Raw genomic sequence first — 21,721 nt, 5'->3', positions numbered from 1 at the left:
ACAAGCACTTTCTCCTCAATATTTAAGTCAGAGCACATTTAAATGTACCTGACTGGATAAATGGAAGAAAATCCCACTTCAAAAGGGAAAATAACTTCATCTTTCAAGGAAGTGAAGCTGAAACGGGTCATTCCTTCAGTTCAAACTGACACTCAATCTGGGAAGAAGTTTTTAAACAATTAAATTCAAGGTTGCTCTTGAGCAGGGACCACCAGTATGATAGATGATGGAAATGTTGTTAGGCCAGAGGAAGCTTTCTTTTTTAAATAAATGAAGGAGAGAAAAAACACAACCTTACAATAACTTCTTTACACATTTTATTCCAAGAATGTTTCTTGAAGCACTTAAAAAGGTTCTTGTGAAGAAGTTTTTCCTTGATAGTTTTTTAAACCCAGGTAAAATAGAATTCGGCAATTTTTCATTGTTTTTTGTTTTTACTTTTTAACCTACATTTTAAATTGTTCGAAGCCCCAGTATCTGCTTTGATAATAAATTGGTGAAATAATTGTTGCTGTGGTGCAACTTTAATTACATTATTGTCAAGTGTTTTCAGAGGACATTTCAATGTACCTGAATGGATAAAAGAGGAAAATACCACCTCAAAGGGACTATAAACTGCAGTATGCATCTGTCTGTGTGTTTAGGTAATGAGAAGGAGGTACTTATTGAAAATGAAAGTAAAAGGAGACATCCTGTCAGTTCAGTGGCAAACAGGCTCATGAGCTGAGAAGAAGTTTTTTCAAGAAGGTTTTTTTTACCAGGGCAAAATGGAAGTATACAAACATCCATTGTTTTTTGAAGCAAGAGACATGACTAACAAGGAAAAGGAGAAGGTGACAAGATACTTTCAGATAAGAAGAGAGTGTGGAGGAGGTGAATGTGGAGTGATACAGAAACTTCCAGGAAACAGATATGTAATCCGTTTCAAGGACAAAGAAGGTAAGCTCTCTGCACTGGTTTCAATAAGCTCAGTATTAAATAATATTTCACATTTTGAGCATCTTTGAGAAGTCTGATTGTGACATTTGCTGTTGACAGACCAGGAAAGGGTTTTGCAGAGACAGTTTCACACCATCTCTCTTCCTGATGGAGAAATTCGACTGACTGTGAGTCGGATCAATCCAACAGAAACACCGGATCAACCAAAGACCAGTCAGACACAGGTCAGTTTCAGTGACTTTTATCAACCCTCGGGTCTTTCCACGAAACTCTTTTATCAGCTCTCAGTAATAAACACACCTGTCCGTTCCGATACTACTAAATCATTCAGTGACGCTACTTTTCTCGAGGTCTTAAAATAGACCCGCTGTCATTACACAGTCTTGAAAAGTACTTTGAAATTTTATTTTAACTCTTTCCAAATCGCGTTGAAGTGTCCGCACGGTGTTTCGGCTCGGCAGGGCAGCTCCCCCCTCCTCCCTGCTTACCTCCTCCTCCCCTCGGGGAGAGCCCGGTCTCCTCCTCCTCCTCCTGCAGCCTTCCAAACGTGAGCCACGCGTTTCATATATTTACGTTCGTTGCAAAATGTCCCAATTAAAATCAGGAGGAGGGCAAGCAGTTGTGCTGAGCGTTATTTTTTTCCCCCGAAATGTTAACGGCACAGAACGGCTTTAGAGCTCAGCAGGACGTGAGTGCGCATGCGCGTCTTCTTCCTGAACACAGCGGTTGCCATGGGGACGGGTGCGTTTGATTTACCGCACTGGGAAGTTTTCCACAACCGACCCACATGAGTCATAGGTATACAACGTTTGTATCAGGGCAGGACAAACAATAAATGACACCAACTAATGATCTGTGAATTAATACTTTTATTCAAGATGTGCGTCAGTATTTACAGGGTTATTTAGTTTTGATCATTTACAGTGTTTACTGTTTTTATATCATGACAACAGAAACTACACAAATGACCATGATCGAAAGTTTACATACCCCAGTTTTTAATACTTGGATATCTTCTTACATCCCTTTCCTGTTTTATACAGTTCAGTTACCTTTTCCCACAGATGTTTTGCTTTCCCCATGACTCAGAATCCAGAGATATCAGTGCAAGGGTCAGTCAGGAGCCCAGAAACTCCCTGTACCTTTATACACACATTGAGCAGACAGGTGTGGCTGGTTACCTTTGGCAGCCATTCAAACTCATTTATCTCAACTTGTCTGCATGTTATCAGGCCAAAATCTCAAGGGAATGTAAACATTTGATCTGGGTCGTTAGTGCAGTTTCTGTTGTCTATTATTTAAAAAGAGCAAACACAGTTGTTTCATATTTTGTGGCTTAACCCAGACATAAAAAAAATGAGTGGAGTATAGGATAGGATAGGATAGAAATGTATGATTATCCGCTGTCACAACATGTCGATAACATCGACATGAACACTGAATAATCATATATCTGTTGGGTGTTTTTCTTCCTCAGACTTTCACAAAAACAAACACGAAAAGCCTTGAGAAGATTTACTATTTGGATGTTTTCCTCCTGTACTATATGAGAGACAATCCCAAAGCTTTCACATATTTCCAAAAAGAACTCTCCTTAATCGACTGTGAGATGGAATTAAAGTGTGATGAAGAGAAGGCTGTGGTGAGGGGAGATGTGGATAAAGGCCCTGGAGGAGCCTTCGGAGGTGTTGCAGAGAAATGGGAGCAGCAGGTGGACCAGGTCATCATCAACATCACCGAGAATTACGTCTGCCATCATGTACTGGAGGCAAAACACGTTCAGGTGTTACTGCAGGATCTGTCCTTTGTGAATGAAGACATCAAGGTGTACACAAACAGTGGATATCCTGTGATTGTGGGGAAAGCAGAGGCAGTGAAAAAAAGGGTCGCAATCCTGACAAAGAGTCTGCTGAGCCGAAAGGAAAAGCCAATTACAGAGAATCAGCTAAAACTGATAGAGCAAGAGTTCTGCCGTGAATTGCGTGCACACTATCCAGATGTTCAGTACAGCAGAGGTAAAGGCATCATCATCCTGGAAGGCCTGGAAGATGAGGTGCAGTCTGGAGCCACAAAGCTCGATGAACTCATTGGCCAAATCAAGGAAAGGAAGCTTCAGTTCCCAACACCTTTACTGAACTTTATCAATTTCAGTGGCGCCATTTCCAAATACCAAGCTGGCTTCCAGCAGAGCTTTAGAAATCCTGTCTCTATAGAGATGAGGCTGGACCTGGTTCTGTCCAGCCTGTCCACTGATGCTTTGGACGAGGTCCAGGCAGCGCTGGTGAAAGATCTGAATGTGTCCACCATCCAGCTGCAGGGACCTGCAGCAGTTTCTCCACATCTGGACAAACTGAAAGACATCCTGAATCAAGCCCAGAGGAAAGCAAACTGTGACGAGCTCAGAGTGGAGGTCAGCTTCATCCCGGGAATCAATGGAGCCAACAAAGTACAACTTGTGGGCTACAGTGCAAATGTGCTTCAGTTTAAAGACATTATTCAAGACTATCAGCTGAATGAAGTTATGAGTCAGGACACAGTGAACCTGTCGAATCCTGAATTCGCTGATTGTTTCGATAAAATCTTAGACCTGACCGGTATCAAGTCACCCAACGTGACTTTTAAAGTCTCTCGTTTACCAAATCCTTGTGTGATCCTGTCTGGTCCTCATTGCAAAGTTCAAGAAGCCAAGCAGGCTTTACTTTCAGCTTTGGCTTCTCTGACGTCACACACGTTGGTTCTGGAAGACTCAGGAGCTCAGCGATACTATCAGACAACTGGTAAAGACAGCAAGGAGCTGGTAGAGCACTCCTTCAGGATTATTATCAGGGAGCAGCAATGTGCATCCCCTTCAGATGTAAAAAGCAAACAAAGAAGCTCCCAAAGCCACATGACTCTCCTCTCAAGACTTCCAGTTTCCACTCACAATGTGAGTTCTCCCATCAAGAAAGCCAACGTTGCCATCAAGCTTGGTTCTTTGGAAGATGAGCAGGTTTGACCATTTCCATTATTTTTCATCAGTATGTCCTCAAGTAACACAAAAAACAGAACAGTACATTAACTGATTTGACTGTGTTTCACTGCCTGCCTCAAAGGTGAATGTTCTGGTCGTCCCCATGGTCAACAAACAGCTGACTTCCACACAGATTGGTGAATGCCTTCTGAAGAAAGCTGGGAACGCACTGAAATCAAACTTCGACTCTCTGGCGTTGAACCGCAGCTTCGCTCCTGGAGACATTTTGCAGGTTGACGGTCCTCCATCGCTGGGCTGCTCAAAGATCTTCTTCATTGAGTGTTTACCTTGGGATGGAGCCAGAGGGGCGAGTGTCCAGGTAAAGTAAGAGAACTGGAAAAGAAAATATATTTATTGAATTTGAAGGTCTGCTTATTGGAGGCAAGCTTGTAAAGTTGACCATAGAGTTTTCAAGTTGATTACTCTAATGATGACCTCAACAATCAGTGTCGAGAGAACCAGCAAGTGATGCTCAAATCGGAAAGGTTTGGCATTGAAATGTATCCATTTTAAACCCAACTGAAGCTTTTTGAATAACATCTAAACTTGTCAAAAGGCAAAAATAATCATAGTTTTGTTTTGAAAAACAAGTTTTTCCTCATGAACATTCATCTTGTTGCATTTTCGTAATAAAATGGTCAATAAAACCCAAATGTTCCTGCATTCACAAGTAATTGAAAACATTTGGTGTTGATTAAAGCTGGGGTCGACGATCTTGGAAAACTGGCATGTGGCACGAATGTAGCATCTCCCCAAGGCTCCGCCCAGCTCCCACCCCATTGGAGGAGCTCCCTTTGGGAGCGAACGCATTGGACGCGGAAGTGCCACGCGCACGGAGTTTGTGATTGCCTCCAATGTTATTAACCTTCTGACTGCCCGCACACAAGGAGCGCAGCGCGCCCGCTCCGCTTCATTCTATTTTTCACGCGAGCAACGAGCGCCTTGGCAATGCACGCGCGCACTGAACCAGGGCCAGTGCACCCCATTGAAATGTATGCGCAGGGGGCTGGTAGAACGGCGAAGGGATTTGATTGGTCCGCGCCTTTCGATTGGTCGGAGTTTTTACACTCCTGTGGCCGCTACAGTGGTCAGATTTTTTCCGCACCTTTATCCGTCCACACAATGTATTGACTTCTCCCAAGGGGCAAGGAGCAGTTCACTCAGTATGACAAAAATTGCTTTTGGACAACATCGTCTACCCCAGCTTTAATAAAACAGTTAAAGTTTGTGAAGGAGAAAAGCATTCTATTACATTTCTTTCATGACCTTGTTTCACAACTTTACGATAATTCATTTCATCTATATACCAGTATCTCTTTATTTTAATTCCATTACATTTCATTAATGACCTTGTATCTTTCGGATATTTCATTTAATCTACATACCAGTACCGAATATCTTCACATTTCTTCATGTATATTCTTACAATGAAAATGAAAGAAAATTGTATTTTGTTTTTGTGCTCTGCAGGCTCTTGGTAAAGGACTCAGACAGTGCTTGGATCTATGTACTCAGCAGGGCTTGTGTTCATTAGCTTTTCCTGTTATCGGGCCTGGAAAATTGCTAAAATATCCTCCCAGTGAAGCCGTTCAAGTGCTCACTGATGCTGTTTGTGGGTTTGGATCATCTGCATCGTCCAGTTCGCTCTCCACCATCCACATCATCATCAAACCCGGTGATCCTGACTCAGACGAGGTGAATATATCGAACACAATTTCTGCATCGCATGTGAGATGCACTGCTTGATGTTTGATTGCTTCTGTTTCTGTCACAGCTCTACCGTGACCTCTACCAACACCTGAGCATGAGCCAAGGAGGGGAAGGTATTCCAGAAAAACCAGTTCAGTCAGGGCTTCATGACATGATATTCTGACCTGCTGATAAAAAAAAACTCTAATCTGAAACGTGATCCTTCCCTCCAGAGATCTTCAGATCCCTCACCAGTGACCTGGATGAAATTACCATCAAGTTGGGAGGCGGAGTTAAACTGCAGATGGTTTTTGGGGACATAACTGACGAGACGACAGATCTTGTGGTGAACACAACAGACTTCACAAATTTTGACCCCGGTAAATGAATTTTGATCGAGAAACTGAAAGGAACTTCATTTTGCTGGTGACTTTTCAATTTTACCTCCTAAATTCAAGAATTCACTTTCCCACCAACCTTGTGTTGTGGGAAAGCTTGTCCCTCCAACCTTGTGGGAAAGTGATGGAAATCATCATTGCAGGGGCCTTGAAGTATTTGCCTTCAAAGCTCTAAAAAATGTGTTAATTTTCTTTATTTTGTGACTTTTTAAGTGATTAATAATTACACCAACAGGGGGGTTTACTTTTTTAAATACATGTATCAATAACTGGGAAACAAAATATGAAGTCATGTGATTATTCAACAGTAGTAGGGATGTGCGATACCACTTTTTTTCAGACCGATACCAAGTACGAGTACTTCATCTTCAGTACTCACCGATACCGATACTTGCATACCGATACTTTATACACATAAAATTTAAAATAATGCAATGAGATTATTTTTGAAAATGAATTTTATTTCCAATAAAAAGGCAGCCCAGCCACTATGTTTAAGTCCAAAATAATAGTCTGAAAAATAAAACAAGCAACTGAGTTTGCACTTATTTAAATGAAATTAAGTGCAAGATAAAACAATTTCTCAGAGTTTTACACTTTACATAAACTAAGGTTTTTAAATGTACTAATTTGAATGATTTTTTTATGAACTAAAGTCAAAGATAGAAAACCCCCTGAGTTTAAAGAGTTGCTCGTGTTATTTGTGCTGCTCTCGGATCTCTGCTCTTCAGTTTCTCGGTCTTCTGCAGAGTTTGCCGTCGAGTTGCTGCCGGAGTTTTCTTTTTTTCCAGCACAACAGCGTCAGACTCTCGTCCACAAGCTTCGCCCTGAGACGTTTAAACAAATTACTAGTGGTAAATGAACAACATCGCGCACCTCCTTTAGCAATTTTAGCATTGCAGAGTTAGCATTCTGCAAAGCTCGGCTCGTTTTCACTTATATAACAGAATGTCCACACCGGCGGTTCTGGTGAGACGAGCAGCCGTTCTGGATTCATCCTGTTGTCTCAGCTCTGGATGAGACTCATAGAGAAGTCAGCCCGCTGCAGTGTAGCCCTGCGCCTGTCAGCGCTCCAGAGGAGCTTCTTCCTCTTTCATGTTTGTCGGCAGCTTGCATCCCATTCGGTTGCACTACCGCCAACTGCTGGTGAGGAGGGCTTACTACACGTGGGGTTTTCTTGCCGTGAGTATCGGCGGCTGGTATCGGTAGCCTTCACGAGTACCCGATACCTTGAAATAAGGCCAGTATCGGCCCGATACCGATACCTGGTATCGGTACTCGCACATCCCTAAACAGTAGTGAATAATAATATCGCTGCACACAAAGAAATAATCATATTGTTATTTAATTGGAACTTTGGGAAATTAGAAACATTGTTTTGTTTAATGTATTTATATATTTTTCATTTTGCAGATGGTGTGTGCAAGTCTATCTTTGCTGTCGCTGGACCAGAGGTACAGGAAGAACTGAAAGCAGGTAAAAAACAGAAAAAGGCTGTTGCTACTTTTAATTGAGTTATATTCAATAGCTTCTGACTAAATCTGATTACATTTATTTTTTTTGTAGCGAGAAGAAACTCAGAAAGCATGGTTTCCACTAAGCCGGGACGGTTCCCCTGCAGAGCCATTTTACACGTGTGTGGACAGAAGTCCACCAGCCATATTGAAAAGCTCAGTCAACTGATCATCAAAAGCTGCGAAACAAACCACTACAAATCTGTAGCAATCCCTGCAATCTGTGCTGGTGGGTTCATGGAAAATGGAAGATTGATGGTTACAGGAATCACTTTCAACTGCCCTGGTTTGGTTTGTTGTGCAGGAACCGGCGGGCTGCAGCCTGGACTCGTGGCAGGAGCAATCCTGCGAGGGATCAAGAACGCCACGACTTCCACCAACCTTCACACCCTGCGCGATATCCGCATCATCCTGTACAAGATGGATGTGTTCCTGGCATTTCAGGAGGAAGCCATGCAGATGTTTTCCTCTGCTGCGTACTGTACAGGTGACGTACAACTTCGTCTTTTCTGTGATTACTGAGAAAGCTGCCTGTTTCAGCCTGTCCAGGATTTACCCTGCCCTCGCCCATAGCAGCTGGGATTGGCTCCAGTCCCCCGTGACCCTGAGAAGGACCAAGTGGGTTAGATAATGGATGGATGGATGGATGCCTGTTTCAGTCAGAGGGTGCAGATACGTTTTAGGCCACATTCAGCCCAATTTCATCTTGACTGGGCCGAACGGTTAAATAGAGTCTTGAAATTTAAACCAAGTAATTTCAACTGAAAATGACAAAAACCTCAACATAAAGCCTGTTTAATGAAACCTTCTGGTGCAGAATATAATATAAATATAATGATACCCCCAAAGAAACTTCTCCTGCAGCTGTTGCATTTTGTATGTTTTTACAAAGTCATGGTTGTAAGGCCAATGCTCATTTGTTAGCAACAAGGTAGACTGACCAATGTCTCACTGCGGGACTTAGCATTGTGTTGTGTCCTCTACGCTTAAGAAATTTGTTTATTAAGAATCCACATATTCTTTGAAATTTTTACAGTTTGCACGGTGGTTTGGTGGAACAGATTGGAGCCTTTTGAGGCCCACGATGCCCTGGTTGATGCCTTGTTTGAGTGCCCTGGTTTGAATTTTATTCATATGAAAGCATTTTTTTTTTTCAATGACTTGATTTTTTTTGCCCATTTTCAGGTGCCCTGCCTGAAGCACAGCAACAACAGCCTCGGCTGTCAGCGAGCGCAGACCTCAGCATCCTCAGCAACAGTCCTGCAAGTCAGTCTGCCTTTCTGTTCCTGGGTCTCAGCAGGAAGAGCGTTGAGGACGCCATGGCGAAGCTGAAAGATCTGTATCAGAACCAGTGCTCCACTCACACCTTCAGAAAAGAGGAGCTGGACAGTCTCGTGCAGGACGACGTGACAGAGCTGATGCAGCTGATCAACACTCAGGGACTGTACATAAAACATGACCAGTCAGGTAACTTATCTGTGAGCGGCCTAAAAGATGGCGTCACCCAGGCGGTGATTACATTCAATGCAATTCTCCACGGTAACCTCAGGAGAGAGGTGAGAATCAAGGAGGAAGAGGAACTGTACACCCGTGTGGTTTGGTGCATCATGAGCCACAATGGTCTCTGGGAGAGACTTCCCAAAACTGCAAATTACAGTTTGGAAAAACAAGACATTGCAAGGGGAATAGTGGATGCACATGGAGTCACATGGATGGTAGATCTAAACAGCATGGAGGCCACAAACCTCATGGTCGCAGAGCCCAGGAAGCTCAAACGACTGGAGAACCTGCCAGGTAAGAAGATGGATGTTAGAAGTCACAACAGTGAACCCTAGTGGACAGATTCAGCATAGCAGTTCCCTCTGTTGAAAAATTTCAGGTTGAAAAAATACAGAATGAATGAATTGAATTCTGAAAAATATTATTTATTTATATATTATTTATTCACTCTTTGCAGTACCATCCTGTGAAGATTCTCAGTTTACCGTTCTATTTTGTTCCTGGTCTCAATGTCTTTCAGACTTCACCATGCCTCTGTACTGGGACAGCATGGCCCCCGGGGAGAACGTGAAGGTGGTGGCAGTGCCGCCTTCCTCTGCAGAGTACCGAGCTTTGAAGAGTGCCTTCAGAAAAATTGAGAGCAAGACTGTCATGAAAGTAGGTGGTTCCCAATGGAGACATCTATACCTTTTTGAAAAAAGTAAAAAATTTTAAATTCAGCGGCAAGCTGTTGAGTTCAGTCACTTGTAGGCTTGTAATATCAATTATTCATGAGAAATATACTCAACCAAAAAAACAAAAATTACCCTGGATTAATTTCATCTTTACAGGGCAACTCCGGTTTTTTGACACCTGGACCTTATTTCTAGGTGTGTGCGTGCTCATATACTCACTCAGACAAACATCGTGCAGCTCGGAGTCCTTCAGAAGTTATTTAGATCCAACTGACTTAGCGGGGGCCACGGCAGAGGAGGTTCAGCGCGGAACATAATCTCTGCAAAATCACTCACAGCACAGCGCTCCTCGCCCGGCTTGGAGACCTAAAGAGACTATCGGTGAGGAGAGACTTCCAGGAGCGCCGCGGGGTTGGATGCTCAAACCTCTGCTCTAACTTGGCCACAATTAGCTCAGATGGGAATGTCGCGGAGCTCCTCTCCGCCTCCGTGGTTATGCGGCAGGTCCCCGCGTGCTCCGCGGCCGGCACGGAGCGCGTCTCCGCCCGGGAGCAGAGATCCGGAGCTCTCCCATCAGCCTCCATGGGGCAGCTCTGGGCCGTTGACCTAATCGGCCCCTGGAAGTCAGACGCCCGGGCGCCGTGACAGCTGAGGCTGACTCAAAGTGCTTCTCTGCTGGGAAGAGGAGCTCCAACGTTCTCATCCGAGCTAATTGTGGCTAAGTTAGCGAAAACCGTCAGCTGACTCACCTGAAGACGGTAGACAAGCTGACTTGATGATAACACTGGCGATGGATGAAAAAATATAGCCGAAATGAGCGATTTTGTAGAGATTATGTCCCGCACTGAAGCTCCCCTGCCGTGGCCCCCGCTAAATCGGTTGGATCTAAATAACTTCTGAAGGACTCCGAGCTGCACGATGTTTGTCTGAGTGAGTATATGAGCATGCACACACCTAGAAATAAGGTCCAGGTGTCAAAAAACCGGAGTTGCCCTTTAAGGAATCCAGGCGTGTACACCAGTTGATAGATTTAAAAACATGATAGATTTAAAAACAAAAACTATGTCAATTGAAAATACTTGAGTCACAATAAATGAATTAATAGCAGAGGTTTTCCAGAAAGGGAGGCAGGCGTCTCCTGGGGGGCTTCAAACTGTCTGAGTGGCAGTTTAGTGAAAAGATGGAAAAAATATTACTTTACTTATTGGGGAGATTTACAATAAACGTCAAATAGCTTAAATATGTGTGAATTCATTAAAGAGATAAGAGATGCTTCACTCTACCTAAGTGAAATTAAAGGGATAAAAAGACTTATTCTTCAGTTTTTCTAATCAGTAAAAATCAACCTCAATCATCCACCTCATCTCTCTTCAGGCTCTATACTGACTCATAAAATCTAATATCAATAACCTGCTTTTCTTATTTTAATTTTGCTGCATAGTTGATCATAATCTCAATTGATTCTACTCTTTTACATATTCATCTCATAGAGGGCTGCTTGGTATTTGTTGCCTCTTTTACAGTTTGATCTCAATGAGCCCATTTAAGGCAGTAAAACTCGATCAGTAACACAAGAAGTTCGGCCTGTTTATAATATATAGCCTCATTTACATGACTTCACATTTTTCAGGCTGGTTTGGAAACATGTTCAATGACAGCCAGAGGAACCTTTTTAAATCCTTGAAGAAATATTCTTGGAACTAAATGTGCAAAGAAGTTATTGAAAGGTTGTGTTTTTTCTCCTTCATTTATTTTAAAAAAAATAAATGAAGGAGAAAATACTTTACTTACTGAAAAGCTTCCTCAGGCCCCGTATACACAACATTTCCAGTGAAAATGAATGGTGTCTGCATTTTCTTCTCCTAAAAGCTTTGTCTTCCCACTACAGTTTACTGAATGACTGATCAGACTTGTGTCATATAATAATTGAGGTCCCTGCTCAAGAGCAGCCTTGAATTTAATTGTTACGATGCATAAGTTTCACAAAGGAACAGAAGGAGTTAAGACTATAATAGACTATACTAATACTTAATGACTCATGATCTTTTGTTTTTGTTTCTAGATTGAGCGTTTGCAGAACATCCATCTGCGTCGCGCCTACGAAGTCCAGAAGAAGCACATTTCAGAGAAGAACAAGCAGGAGGGGGGAGCGAGGGAAAAACTTCTGTATCACGGGACCACCAAGGACAGCTGCGACTCCATCACGAAAACTGGCTTTAATCGTCGTTTCTATGGACAAAATGGTAAAGATCCAAAGAGAATACTGCGATGACTTACCCCCAAATTCCACATCTTCTGTGTCCGCTCCGGTCCACTCCGCTCTGCTCCGACCCCCGCAGAAAATACGTGGCTATTTCAATGACAGTAGCTGTTTCACAGCCACCCTTCCGCCACGTTCGGCTCCATCTGGGTCCGCTCCGTCAGTCCAAAAATAGAGCCAAGGTCGATGTTTCTCTCCGGTCCGGTCCGACCAGATCCGCACGCACAAATTTCCATAGTTCAGATCGCACCAAACAGGAAAGAGAACTCCAACAACCTCCGGCTTTATACAAAATAAAATCATTTTGTCTTTATTAAAAACTTAAAACTGTTTAAAGACGTTTTATTTGTCCTCACATTAATTTTCAGATATATCACGAACAGACATACCATACTGATTCAAATATACACTTTAAAAAGCGGTTCAAACAAAAACTAAAACACACTTTCAAGTTTTATATGACAAACTTCTATTTTGGCTGTATCAAGCTATAGTCAACCGTTTCTTAATGTTTACACAGCTGCATATATGGCCCATTTGCAGACTATTGTCCATAAATTTCGTGTTTTATACAAAATACATATTCAGGACCATGTATGCATTTTATTCTGAATGGCCTGAATTGCACATGCGCTTCTCTGCTTCTCCGGCCGGGCGGAACAAAGGCGCAGTGGAGCAATCCGGAGCAATGCGTGCGCTGTGGGTTTTGAGAATACGGAGTGCAGCGGGGCGGAACGGAGCAGACACGGAAGATGTGGAATTCCTCTGGTGGGCGATATGGCAAAAATAAATTATCACGATACTTTAAGATCAAAATCACTATCACGATTTTATCACAATTCTTTTTTTATATTGATTTTTCTAGACTAATTTGCAAGTTTGACCATTTTCCCCCAATGTTAAATTTACAAAACGTATAAAATGTATTTAAACATGTAAAACCCTAGAAGAAAAAAAAAATATGACAATTTCATCCAAAGAAATAGAAAAGAAACAAATTGGTTTTAAATTAAATAGTACAGTTTTTTTTCTAATCAAAATGTGCAATGAACACAAATGTAAAAAGTAATGAACAACAATAGAGTGCACTTTTGTAACACAGAAACTAAACACAGCAAATAGGGTCAATAAAAATGCACAAGTAGCTGGTTACCACTGAAAGGATAAGTACAGTTTAAACAGCTTTCACATTGTTTATAGAACGAAGTAGAACAATATACTCACCCCGAATGCTTTTCTGATCCGAACAGTGCTTCAGGAGAAATTTAGATCCAAAATCAAGCGGTGGACATCCGTAAACGGCTAGCAGACGGGCCATCGGTAACGGCACTCCTAAAACAGCTTTAATCATCCAAAAACTCATTAGTTTCACCAATATTTCATCAGGGTCCGCTCACGCCAATCCTCCACGACAGATATTCGTCCATTTTGCACTAAACTGGAAGAAGAAAGTTGTTGGGTAGCCTCTGGTAGCCCCTGAAATAAAGAGCCGTACTGCACATGAGGGCGACAGCCGTAAACAAAGCTTTCAGTTCAGAGGTCAGCAAAACCACAACATGTATCTTGTAATATATTCGAATGATGTCCAGAGGCGTTTGGTAGCGTGAGGATGTTTATTCCCGAGAGCAGGTATCAGAAGCATGCGTTAGCATTGGCAGTCAAACACACACAACAACAATGCGGCTTCTGTAGCTCCGGCTTACCTAGACATAGATATCTAGACATAGATAGCTAGACAAGCGTGCACTTCTTACTGAACACACATCTGCATACATGACCTATCTTGCAACACCGGGCTGTCGTGGAGGAGAGGTGTGAGCGGACCGTGATAAAATATTGGTGAAACTAATGGGTTTTTGGACGATTAAAGCCGTTTTACCCATGCCCTGTCTGCTAACAGTATGGATGTCCACCACTCGATTTTGGACCTAAATTTCTCCCAAAGCACTGTTCAGATCAGAAAAGCCTTCTGGGTGAGTATATTGTGCTACTTCATTCTATAAACAACGTGAAAGCTGTTTAAACCATACTTATCCTTTAAAGGGCAACAATTTAGAACAAAAACGATTTAACTTTAATGTCTATAACCTGAGTGAATAATACTTGAGAAAATTTTTTTGTTCAGGGATCAAAGCTTTTATCTCCTTAAAAAATTAAGGTACAAGGTAATGAACAACAATAACGTACACTTTTGTAACACAAAAAACTTAACACACGAAATAGCTTTTTAGCACAGTTATAATGGGAACCATGTCTTTAGCAAGGTAATAAGTAACTGCTTCAGTTACTTCTTTCTTGGGGTGTCAACATTTACAATTTTTTGTACAAGTGTAACCGGGACTTCTCACCAACGTGGAATCGATTACACGTGACTTCATAGATTTATCTTTTTCACTTGCAGTTGCACTATATGACCACTAGAGGGCTCTGTCTCCATTGAAATACACTACCTCATAATCCCATTAAATCAAAGACATTCCACTAGTTATTAGACAAAAGGGCCACCGTTTAAGCTATTACCTTGATGATATGTTCACTAAGTTTCTTGTCACATTTCTTTGACATGTTGTATATAAAATCCCTCATGCTAGCTTGTGAACCGCTAGCTGCTAGCTAGCGTTAGCATTGGTGCTAGCTTCAGCGTCTCTCCCTCCAGCTTGTTAGGGTGTTTCCATGGCAGCTGGTCTCTCGTAGATCCCATACTGCTGTTGTAAACCAGCTCCCACAGCCTCCACCCAATAGTATTTCCACAGTTTGTGAGAAAAGCTGCCTCACAGTGCCCCGCTCGTTGTTAGCTGCCATCGTGTCCCCGAGTCAAATTGAATGCAACACCGGCTGTGGCTGCAGTTTTGTTTTTTTAAATCATTGTCAACATTGCTCCGCATACATCTATTATGTATGTGGATAACTGCACTAGAGGGAACATTTAGGTAATGTTTTTATCTGAAGCTTTCAGGTAATATCATCACTCCAAAAATATTATATATAGCTATAGGCGAAAAAAGAATGTGCCCTATAGACGATTTAATGATCTTTCTGATTTATGAGATCGTCCCGACATTATAATCCTTAATGATCTAATATCGTCATATCGCACACCCTACGATGACTACTACTTCTCCCCTTCCCTCTCTGAAAATGTAGGCTAAGTATTTCTAATCCCCTGTTCATCTCATCCTCAGGAACTGCATATGGTGCTGGTGTTTACTTTGCCGTCAATGCATCTTACTCAGCGAATCCGCGCTACTCCAAGCCAGCTGCTGACAACTCTCAGGTCATGTTCGTGGCTCGAGTGCTGACCGGCATCTACACTCAGGGCAACAGCAGCATGAACGTCCCTCCTCCTCGAGACAGCCAGCGGCCCCATGACCGCTTCGACAGCGTGGTGGATAAAGTGGACAATCCCCAGATGTACATTGTGTTTCACGACAATCAGTCTTACCCAGACTATCTCATCACCTTCAAATGAGGGGGAAATAAAACAGCTGGTGTCCCTCTGTAGGGCCACATTGTAACATAATCTCAGGGTATCATTTGCAGGTAGTTCTTGTAGTTTAGTTAGAAAGTGTGCCTACCGAAGCCATACTTTAAAGAAGAATTATTGTCTGTGTATTATTTACTGTCTATAGTCACAATCAACGTGGTGTGATGCTCATCGCCTTGACAAACAAATGAATCAATAAAATTGCAACAATCTTTCAAATAAACTGCCTTTTTCAACTGTAATCAGAAAATTAAATGAGCACAAATTAGGACAAATATTCCTTATTAGTATAAATAATAAAAGAAAAATAGTCAAAGGGTTTAAAATAAAAATACATAAAAACAAAAAGTAAAAGTGAACTAGAAAATTCCGGAGGAAATTTGACTTTGTGTCTGCCAGCTGCTGCTGACAGTGATCAGTGTGTTTGCATAACACCTCAGAATTCACAGTGAGCTCTGAGCTGAGATCAGCCATGACAGAGTCAGCAGGTGTGTGTGTTGCCATGGATACCAGCTGCACTTGTAATGGTGTTATAAGTTATGTTAAAATGCTGTTAAAAACAAATGTGAATTTGTGTAATGTAATATGAGTTCTGTTAAAATGCTGTGAATATGTTAAAATACTAAGGGACAGAATGTTTTAATTCATGAAAGTATTTGGTTAAAAATAACAATTCATGAAAGGTTAAAAAAAGATCTAAAGTGAAATTCATAGTAGTTGATCAAATTATCTGTTATCCATTGCTTTGGTCTCCCAGGCAGACACCCAGTGTTGAGCCAAAGATGGTTAATCTGTGTGTTAAACAATTAATTTCTGATATTGTTTTGAAATATGTATTTGGGTCTTACTTGACAATGTTTTCTGCAGTGTTTTTGCTCCTACAAGCTTATTTCTTTGAGAATTGTTTATGATCAGGTTTTGATTACTCATGCCTGAGCCCTGTGGAGGGAAACGCGCTGCTTCCGTCCATCCATTAATACACGGGATGTGACTGAGGAAACAGCGTGTCTTTGTGTTCACTTTATTATTCCCCTTCACAGGTGAGAAATGATAATGATGATGCATTTGTCAGATCATATGTGTTTTCTGTTTGTTAAGAAAGACATGTGGAGTAAAACACTGATGTCTGTAGTGACTTTAAGAGTGAAGGAAGAGTTAAATGTAAGTGGATGTGACACTCATTGTTGTTCCTTTCGACTGCATGGTGGCGTAAATAGCATTATTTCTGAGCCATATTTGTAGTTTTACTGTGCAATGTTGAGCATTTGAATAATATGTGATTGATGGGGAAATGTGTTTCATGTGTTTATAAATGATATTTTCTGTTAACAGTACAATGTTATTTTTCTGGCAATGTTTAATTTTGAGGAATTCATTAATACAGGGGATGTGACTGAGGAAACAGCGTGTCTTTGTGTTCACTTTATTATTCCCCTTCACAGGGGTGTAACATTTTCTTGGAGGCACCGCTGGGATCTGGTGAGACAGGGTCTGACTTCTGCCAGCAACAGACGTCCCCAACTCTCATCCAGTCCCCTTCAACTTACCCAGGCAGGCAGCATCCAGTGGCAAGTACGGTGGTGTTTAAGTGTGAAAGACAAAGAGCATCAGCAATCTGAGGTGAACTTAAAGTACCAGGAGCGCTATTGCCAACGTTTAGCATACAAACTACTACTGAGACTGGCACTGAGTTTTTGCTGCAAGGACAATGGAATCAACTGAGGTCGAGACAGTACAGATGGACATACTTGGACTTTTGTGTACACTATCAGCAGAACATCTAAAGAGATTATGTAATTTCCTCAATATTGCCGGATTGGATTTTGAGCATGTGACAGGAAAGAGCAAAGCATCATTAATCACCATGATAAGTAGCCATCTACAAAGGGAAGAGTTGCAAGAACTTGAGGATATGGGACTGTCAGAGCTCCTCTTCTTTAAGGACAAAATAGCTGAGATAACCATGGCTGACCACTCAACTGAACCTCAAACACCCCAAAATGAAGACAAAAATGGAGAGGACATGGCACAGGTCATTAAACCACAAGAAAGCAGCTCCCCTCAGTTACAAACACCACCTTCTGCAGGAAGCACTCACACAGGAAGTGAACATAAGGCTCATGTCACCACAGTCATCCACAGATCGCCAGCCTTAGGTGCAGGTCAGGTCCCACCCCCCTGGCACAAAGAATTCAAAATTGCAGGACAAATTGGAGAACCGGGACAAAAAGATCGCCTCACATTTTCCAGCTTAGCCCGGCAGATTGAGCACGGCCTCCTCAAGGGTTTTCCTGAGACTGAGATTGTTGATGCTGTTATAAGAGCCATTGTCCCGGGAATGCAGCTGCGCAGTTATTTAGAGGGGAAAAATGACCTCACACTACCAACACTTAGGAGGATGCTCCGTTGTCATTATCAAGAAAAGAGCGCAACAGAATTATACAAGCAGCTGTCATCTGAGGTTCAGGGCATAAAAGAGACACCGCAAAACTTCCTTATCCGTGTTCTCGATCTGAGGCAGAAGATTCTATTTGCTTCACAAGAGTCAGAGTCAGGCCTGAGATACGATCGCGTGTTAGTACAGAACATGTTCCTACACTCAGTTATGACTGGTTTGCAGAACGACAATATCAAGCGGGATCTCCAGCCATATTTGGAGCAAGCTGATGTTTCTGATGAACTCTTGTTTGAAAAACTGAATACTGCATGTGCCTATGAAAGTGAGAGACAAAACAAGAAAAAAATGACAACACCACAGCGACCTGTAGCCGTCCACTCCGCTCAGTCTGACCATGCACCCGCTGAAAAGGAGAAAAAGAGTCAGCCAAGTCACAGTAAGAATCAAAGTGATATTCTTTCTGAACTGCAGGAGATGAGAGCTAACATGTGTCTCTTAAAGGATCTTAAAGCTGAAGTGTCTTCCATCAAAGAGTCCATGCAGCAGCCCTCCTACCTACTGCGGCAGTATCCAGATGCAGCAGCTGCACCAGACTGTACTCCACCTCAGCGAGCACCAGCCCATCATGGCCCACCACCCAGACACTGGATTGCTCCACCCCCTGGAGTCCAACACAGCTATCCTCAATTCAACCAAAGGTTTGGCAACCAACGCTCTTTTCACACACCTGCTCCACGCCTCAGAAGGAGATGTTATGCTTGCCAGCAGGAAAATACAGAAAACTGCATTCACTGCTTCAGGTGTGGCAGTAGTGAACACTTTGCAGTCGGTTGCAGGATGGGAAGAGCAGATCAAGTCAGAGGGAGCGCTTTAAACGAGCAAGGGTTACCCCAGCGGGGCAGGGAGTGACCGCTTCATCAAAAGCGCCCCAACTTTGTGCACACTGTGCTGTAAATGGAAAAAATGTGAAACTAAAACAATGCGCAGCATGTAAAGGTGTGTTATACTGTTCTAAGGCATGTCAACATGAACACTGGATAATTCATAAGGATCAGTGCTCAACAACCACAAGTAATGCAGTCAGAGCCAAAACACGACAAAGAAAACAAGTCAAAGTTGCTCCACTTGTCGGAAAGAAATATCTTATTGACTGCCAGATTCAAGACCAGCATGTTAGAGCCTTATGGGACTCCGGCTCACAAGTGACTGTAGTGAGTGAACATTGGAAAAGAGAACACTTACCACATGTAACATTGAGGGACATTTTTGAAATCATTGATGCTGATGACACATTAAACCTCACTGCAGCGAATGGGGAAGAGCTACCATATTCAGGATGGATAGAAGTGACATTTAAATTAGCTGCAAACGGACTTCCCACAACAGAGGTCGTTGTTCCCACTCTGGTGATTAAAGGTAACAGTCTTGCTCAACCTATTATTGGCTCAAATGTTATTGAACTGATTGTTGATATTGAACTGCAGCAGAATAACGCCACTGATAAAGAACAGCTTATCAAAACTGTCCAAGCGGCTTTTCCTGGCTTTGGAATGGATCGTGCTGAAGTTTTTGTAAAGCAAGTTACTGCTGAACGGCGATCCCATGAGTATGTAGCCAAGACAACCAGAGAGCGAGTACTCGTCCCCAAACACACAGCTTTAAAAGTAGAGTGCCGTGTTTTGACAGCACCTTTGCAGGAGGACACAACACTGATCTTTGAGCCTAATGTTGACCCACAGTGGCCAGAGGGCCTCGAGTTCACCGATACTCTTGTATCACTGAAAAAAGGGGCAAAACCATTCATAATGGTGGATGTGCAAAACTCAACAGATCATGACATAATGCTCAGAGGCAGAACTGTTATTGGGACAGTGCAGCACGTTCAAGCAGTCTACCCATCAGAGATCTTTGGAAGGCCCTGCCCCTCCCCTCCAGTAACAGTGAGTAATGTGGAAGTAAGGAAAGAACAAACCTCTGGTGATGGATGGGATCCCCCAGTCGATTTGAGTCATCTTAACTCACCTGAGAAAGAAAAAGTTAAACAAATGTTGAGAGAAGAGTCAGGCTCTTTCTCTACTTCAGATGATGACATCGGCTGTATTGAGAACCTGCAGCTCTCCATATCATTGACAGATACTGAACCTGTGGCCAAAACATACCTGTCTGTACCGAAACCATTGTATCAAGAAATGAAGAGCTACTTACATGATCTCATCGCACAAGGCTGGGTACGCAAATCTAACTCCCCCTATGCATCCCCAGTTGTGTGTGTTCGCAAAAAAGATGGAAGTTTACGCCTGTGTATCGACTACCGTGAGCTAAACCGTAAAACTGTACCAGACCGTCAGCCCATTCCCAGAGTGCAAGACATCATGGATGGTCTGGGTGGCAACTCATGGTTTTCGCTCTTGGACCAGGGAAAGGCTTACCATCAGGGGTTCATGGCGGAAAAGAGTCGTCCCCTCACTGCTTTCATAACCCCCTGGGGTTTATATGAATGGATTCGAATCCCTTTTGGTCTGATGAACGCACCAGCCGCCTTCCAGCGATGTATGGAAGAATGCCTGGAGGGGATCCGAGATGAGATCTGCATTCCATATCTGGACGACACACTTGTGTTCAGTCAGTCATTTGAAAACCATGTTGAAAATGTCCGAACTGTGCTGAGGCGACTAAGAGAGTATGGCATCAAGCTGAAGCCAGCAAAGTGTGAGATGTTTCGACGAGAGGTTCGCTATCTTGGACGGGTTATTTCATCAGAGGGCAGCAAAATTGACCCTGCTGACACCATAGCTGTCAGAGCCCTAAAAGACAAGCAGCCAACCACTGTGGGAGAATTAAGAGCCATCATGGGCCTCCTGAGCTATTATCGCCAATACATTCAGGATTTCTCTCGAATCGCTGCCCCTCTCTACGACCTCATGAGAGCTCCTGCTGATGTGCAAAAGAGTGACAAACATGATACAAGAAAGAAACCAATCAAAAGAAAGCACAGTGGCGTACCCTCCAACCAGCCCATTGTATGGACAGAACAGCATCAGCGTTTGCTTGAGGAACTCTTGGACCATCTAGTGGAACCGCCAATACTTGCCTTTCCTGACTTCGAAAAACCATTTGTTCTACACACAGATGCTTCCAACCTGGGCCTGGGGGCAGTATTGTATCAAGAACAGGAAGGAAAACTGCGTGTAATAGCATACGCGTCCCGAACCCTCACTGCATCCGAGAAGAACTACCATCTTCATTCTGGAAAATTGGAGTTCCTCGCTCTTAAATGGGCTGTTTGCGAAAAGTTCAGGGATTATTTGATTGGCTCATCATGCACTGTGTATACGGACAACAATCCACTCACCTATGTCCTGTCCACAGCAAAATTGAATGCAACTGGAAGCCGGTGGGTTGCTGAATTAGCAGATTTTCACCTCACCATCCGATACCGACCAGGAAAGGAAAACATTGATGCTGATTGTCTCTCAAGAATGCCTGTCTGTATCGACACTTTGTTGAAAGACTGTACTGAAGAAATGTCATCCCGCTCAGTACAAGCAGTAGTACAGTCAGTTGAGGACCAAAACTCGAATCCAGCGTGGTCCATGGTTCTGTCTGCTCAGTGTAAACACATTCACAAGGCAGAACATCAGCCTCTCTTACCTGCAGAGATTTGTCGGGCTCAAAAGGAAGATAAAAATATCGGCCCAGTGATTGAGTGTCGTCAGTTGAATAAGAGACCTGATAAAAACCAGTTGAAATCATTCAGTATGCAGAGTAAAAGACTAATAACTGAATGGGAAAAACTTACCTTAGATGATGATGGCATCCTGCGTCGAAAAACAGCCACACGAACACAACTTGTTC

The 21,721-nt window shown here is 42.7% G+C and overlaps 1 protein-coding gene across 1 annotated transcript; it reads left to right on the top strand.

The window, feature by feature from the left end:
* Positions 1-697: 697 nt before the first annotated feature.
* On the top strand, positions 698-16,862 carry LOC115385915 (protein mono-ADP-ribosyltransferase PARP14-like). Its single transcript, XM_030088009.1, has 14 exons — positions 698-939; positions 1,039-1,163; positions 2,417-3,928; positions 4,032-4,268; positions 5,420-5,644; positions 5,724-5,772; positions 5,872-6,018; positions 7,450-7,512; positions 7,603-7,779; positions 7,855-8,037; positions 8,736-9,344; positions 9,571-9,707; positions 11,787-11,967; positions 15,167-16,862. The coding sequence occupies exons 1-14, from the start codon at positions 768-770 to the stop codon at positions 15,451-15,453; spliced, it is 4,104 nt and encodes a 1,367-aa protein (XP_029943869.1). The 5' UTR covers positions 698-767; the 3' UTR covers positions 15,454-16,862.
* Positions 16,863-21,721: the final 4,859 nt, after the last annotated feature.

Source organism: Salarias fasciatus, chromosome 3 (assembly GCF_902148845.1).
Source record: "Salarias fasciatus chromosome 3, fSalaFa1.1, whole genome shotgun sequence".
Classification (NCBI taxonomy): domain Eukaryota; kingdom Metazoa; phylum Chordata; class Actinopteri; order Blenniiformes; family Blenniidae; genus Salarias; species Salarias fasciatus.
The sequence above is the reverse complement of the archived record's forward strand: the minus strand, read 5'-3'. Positions and strand labels throughout refer to the sequence as shown.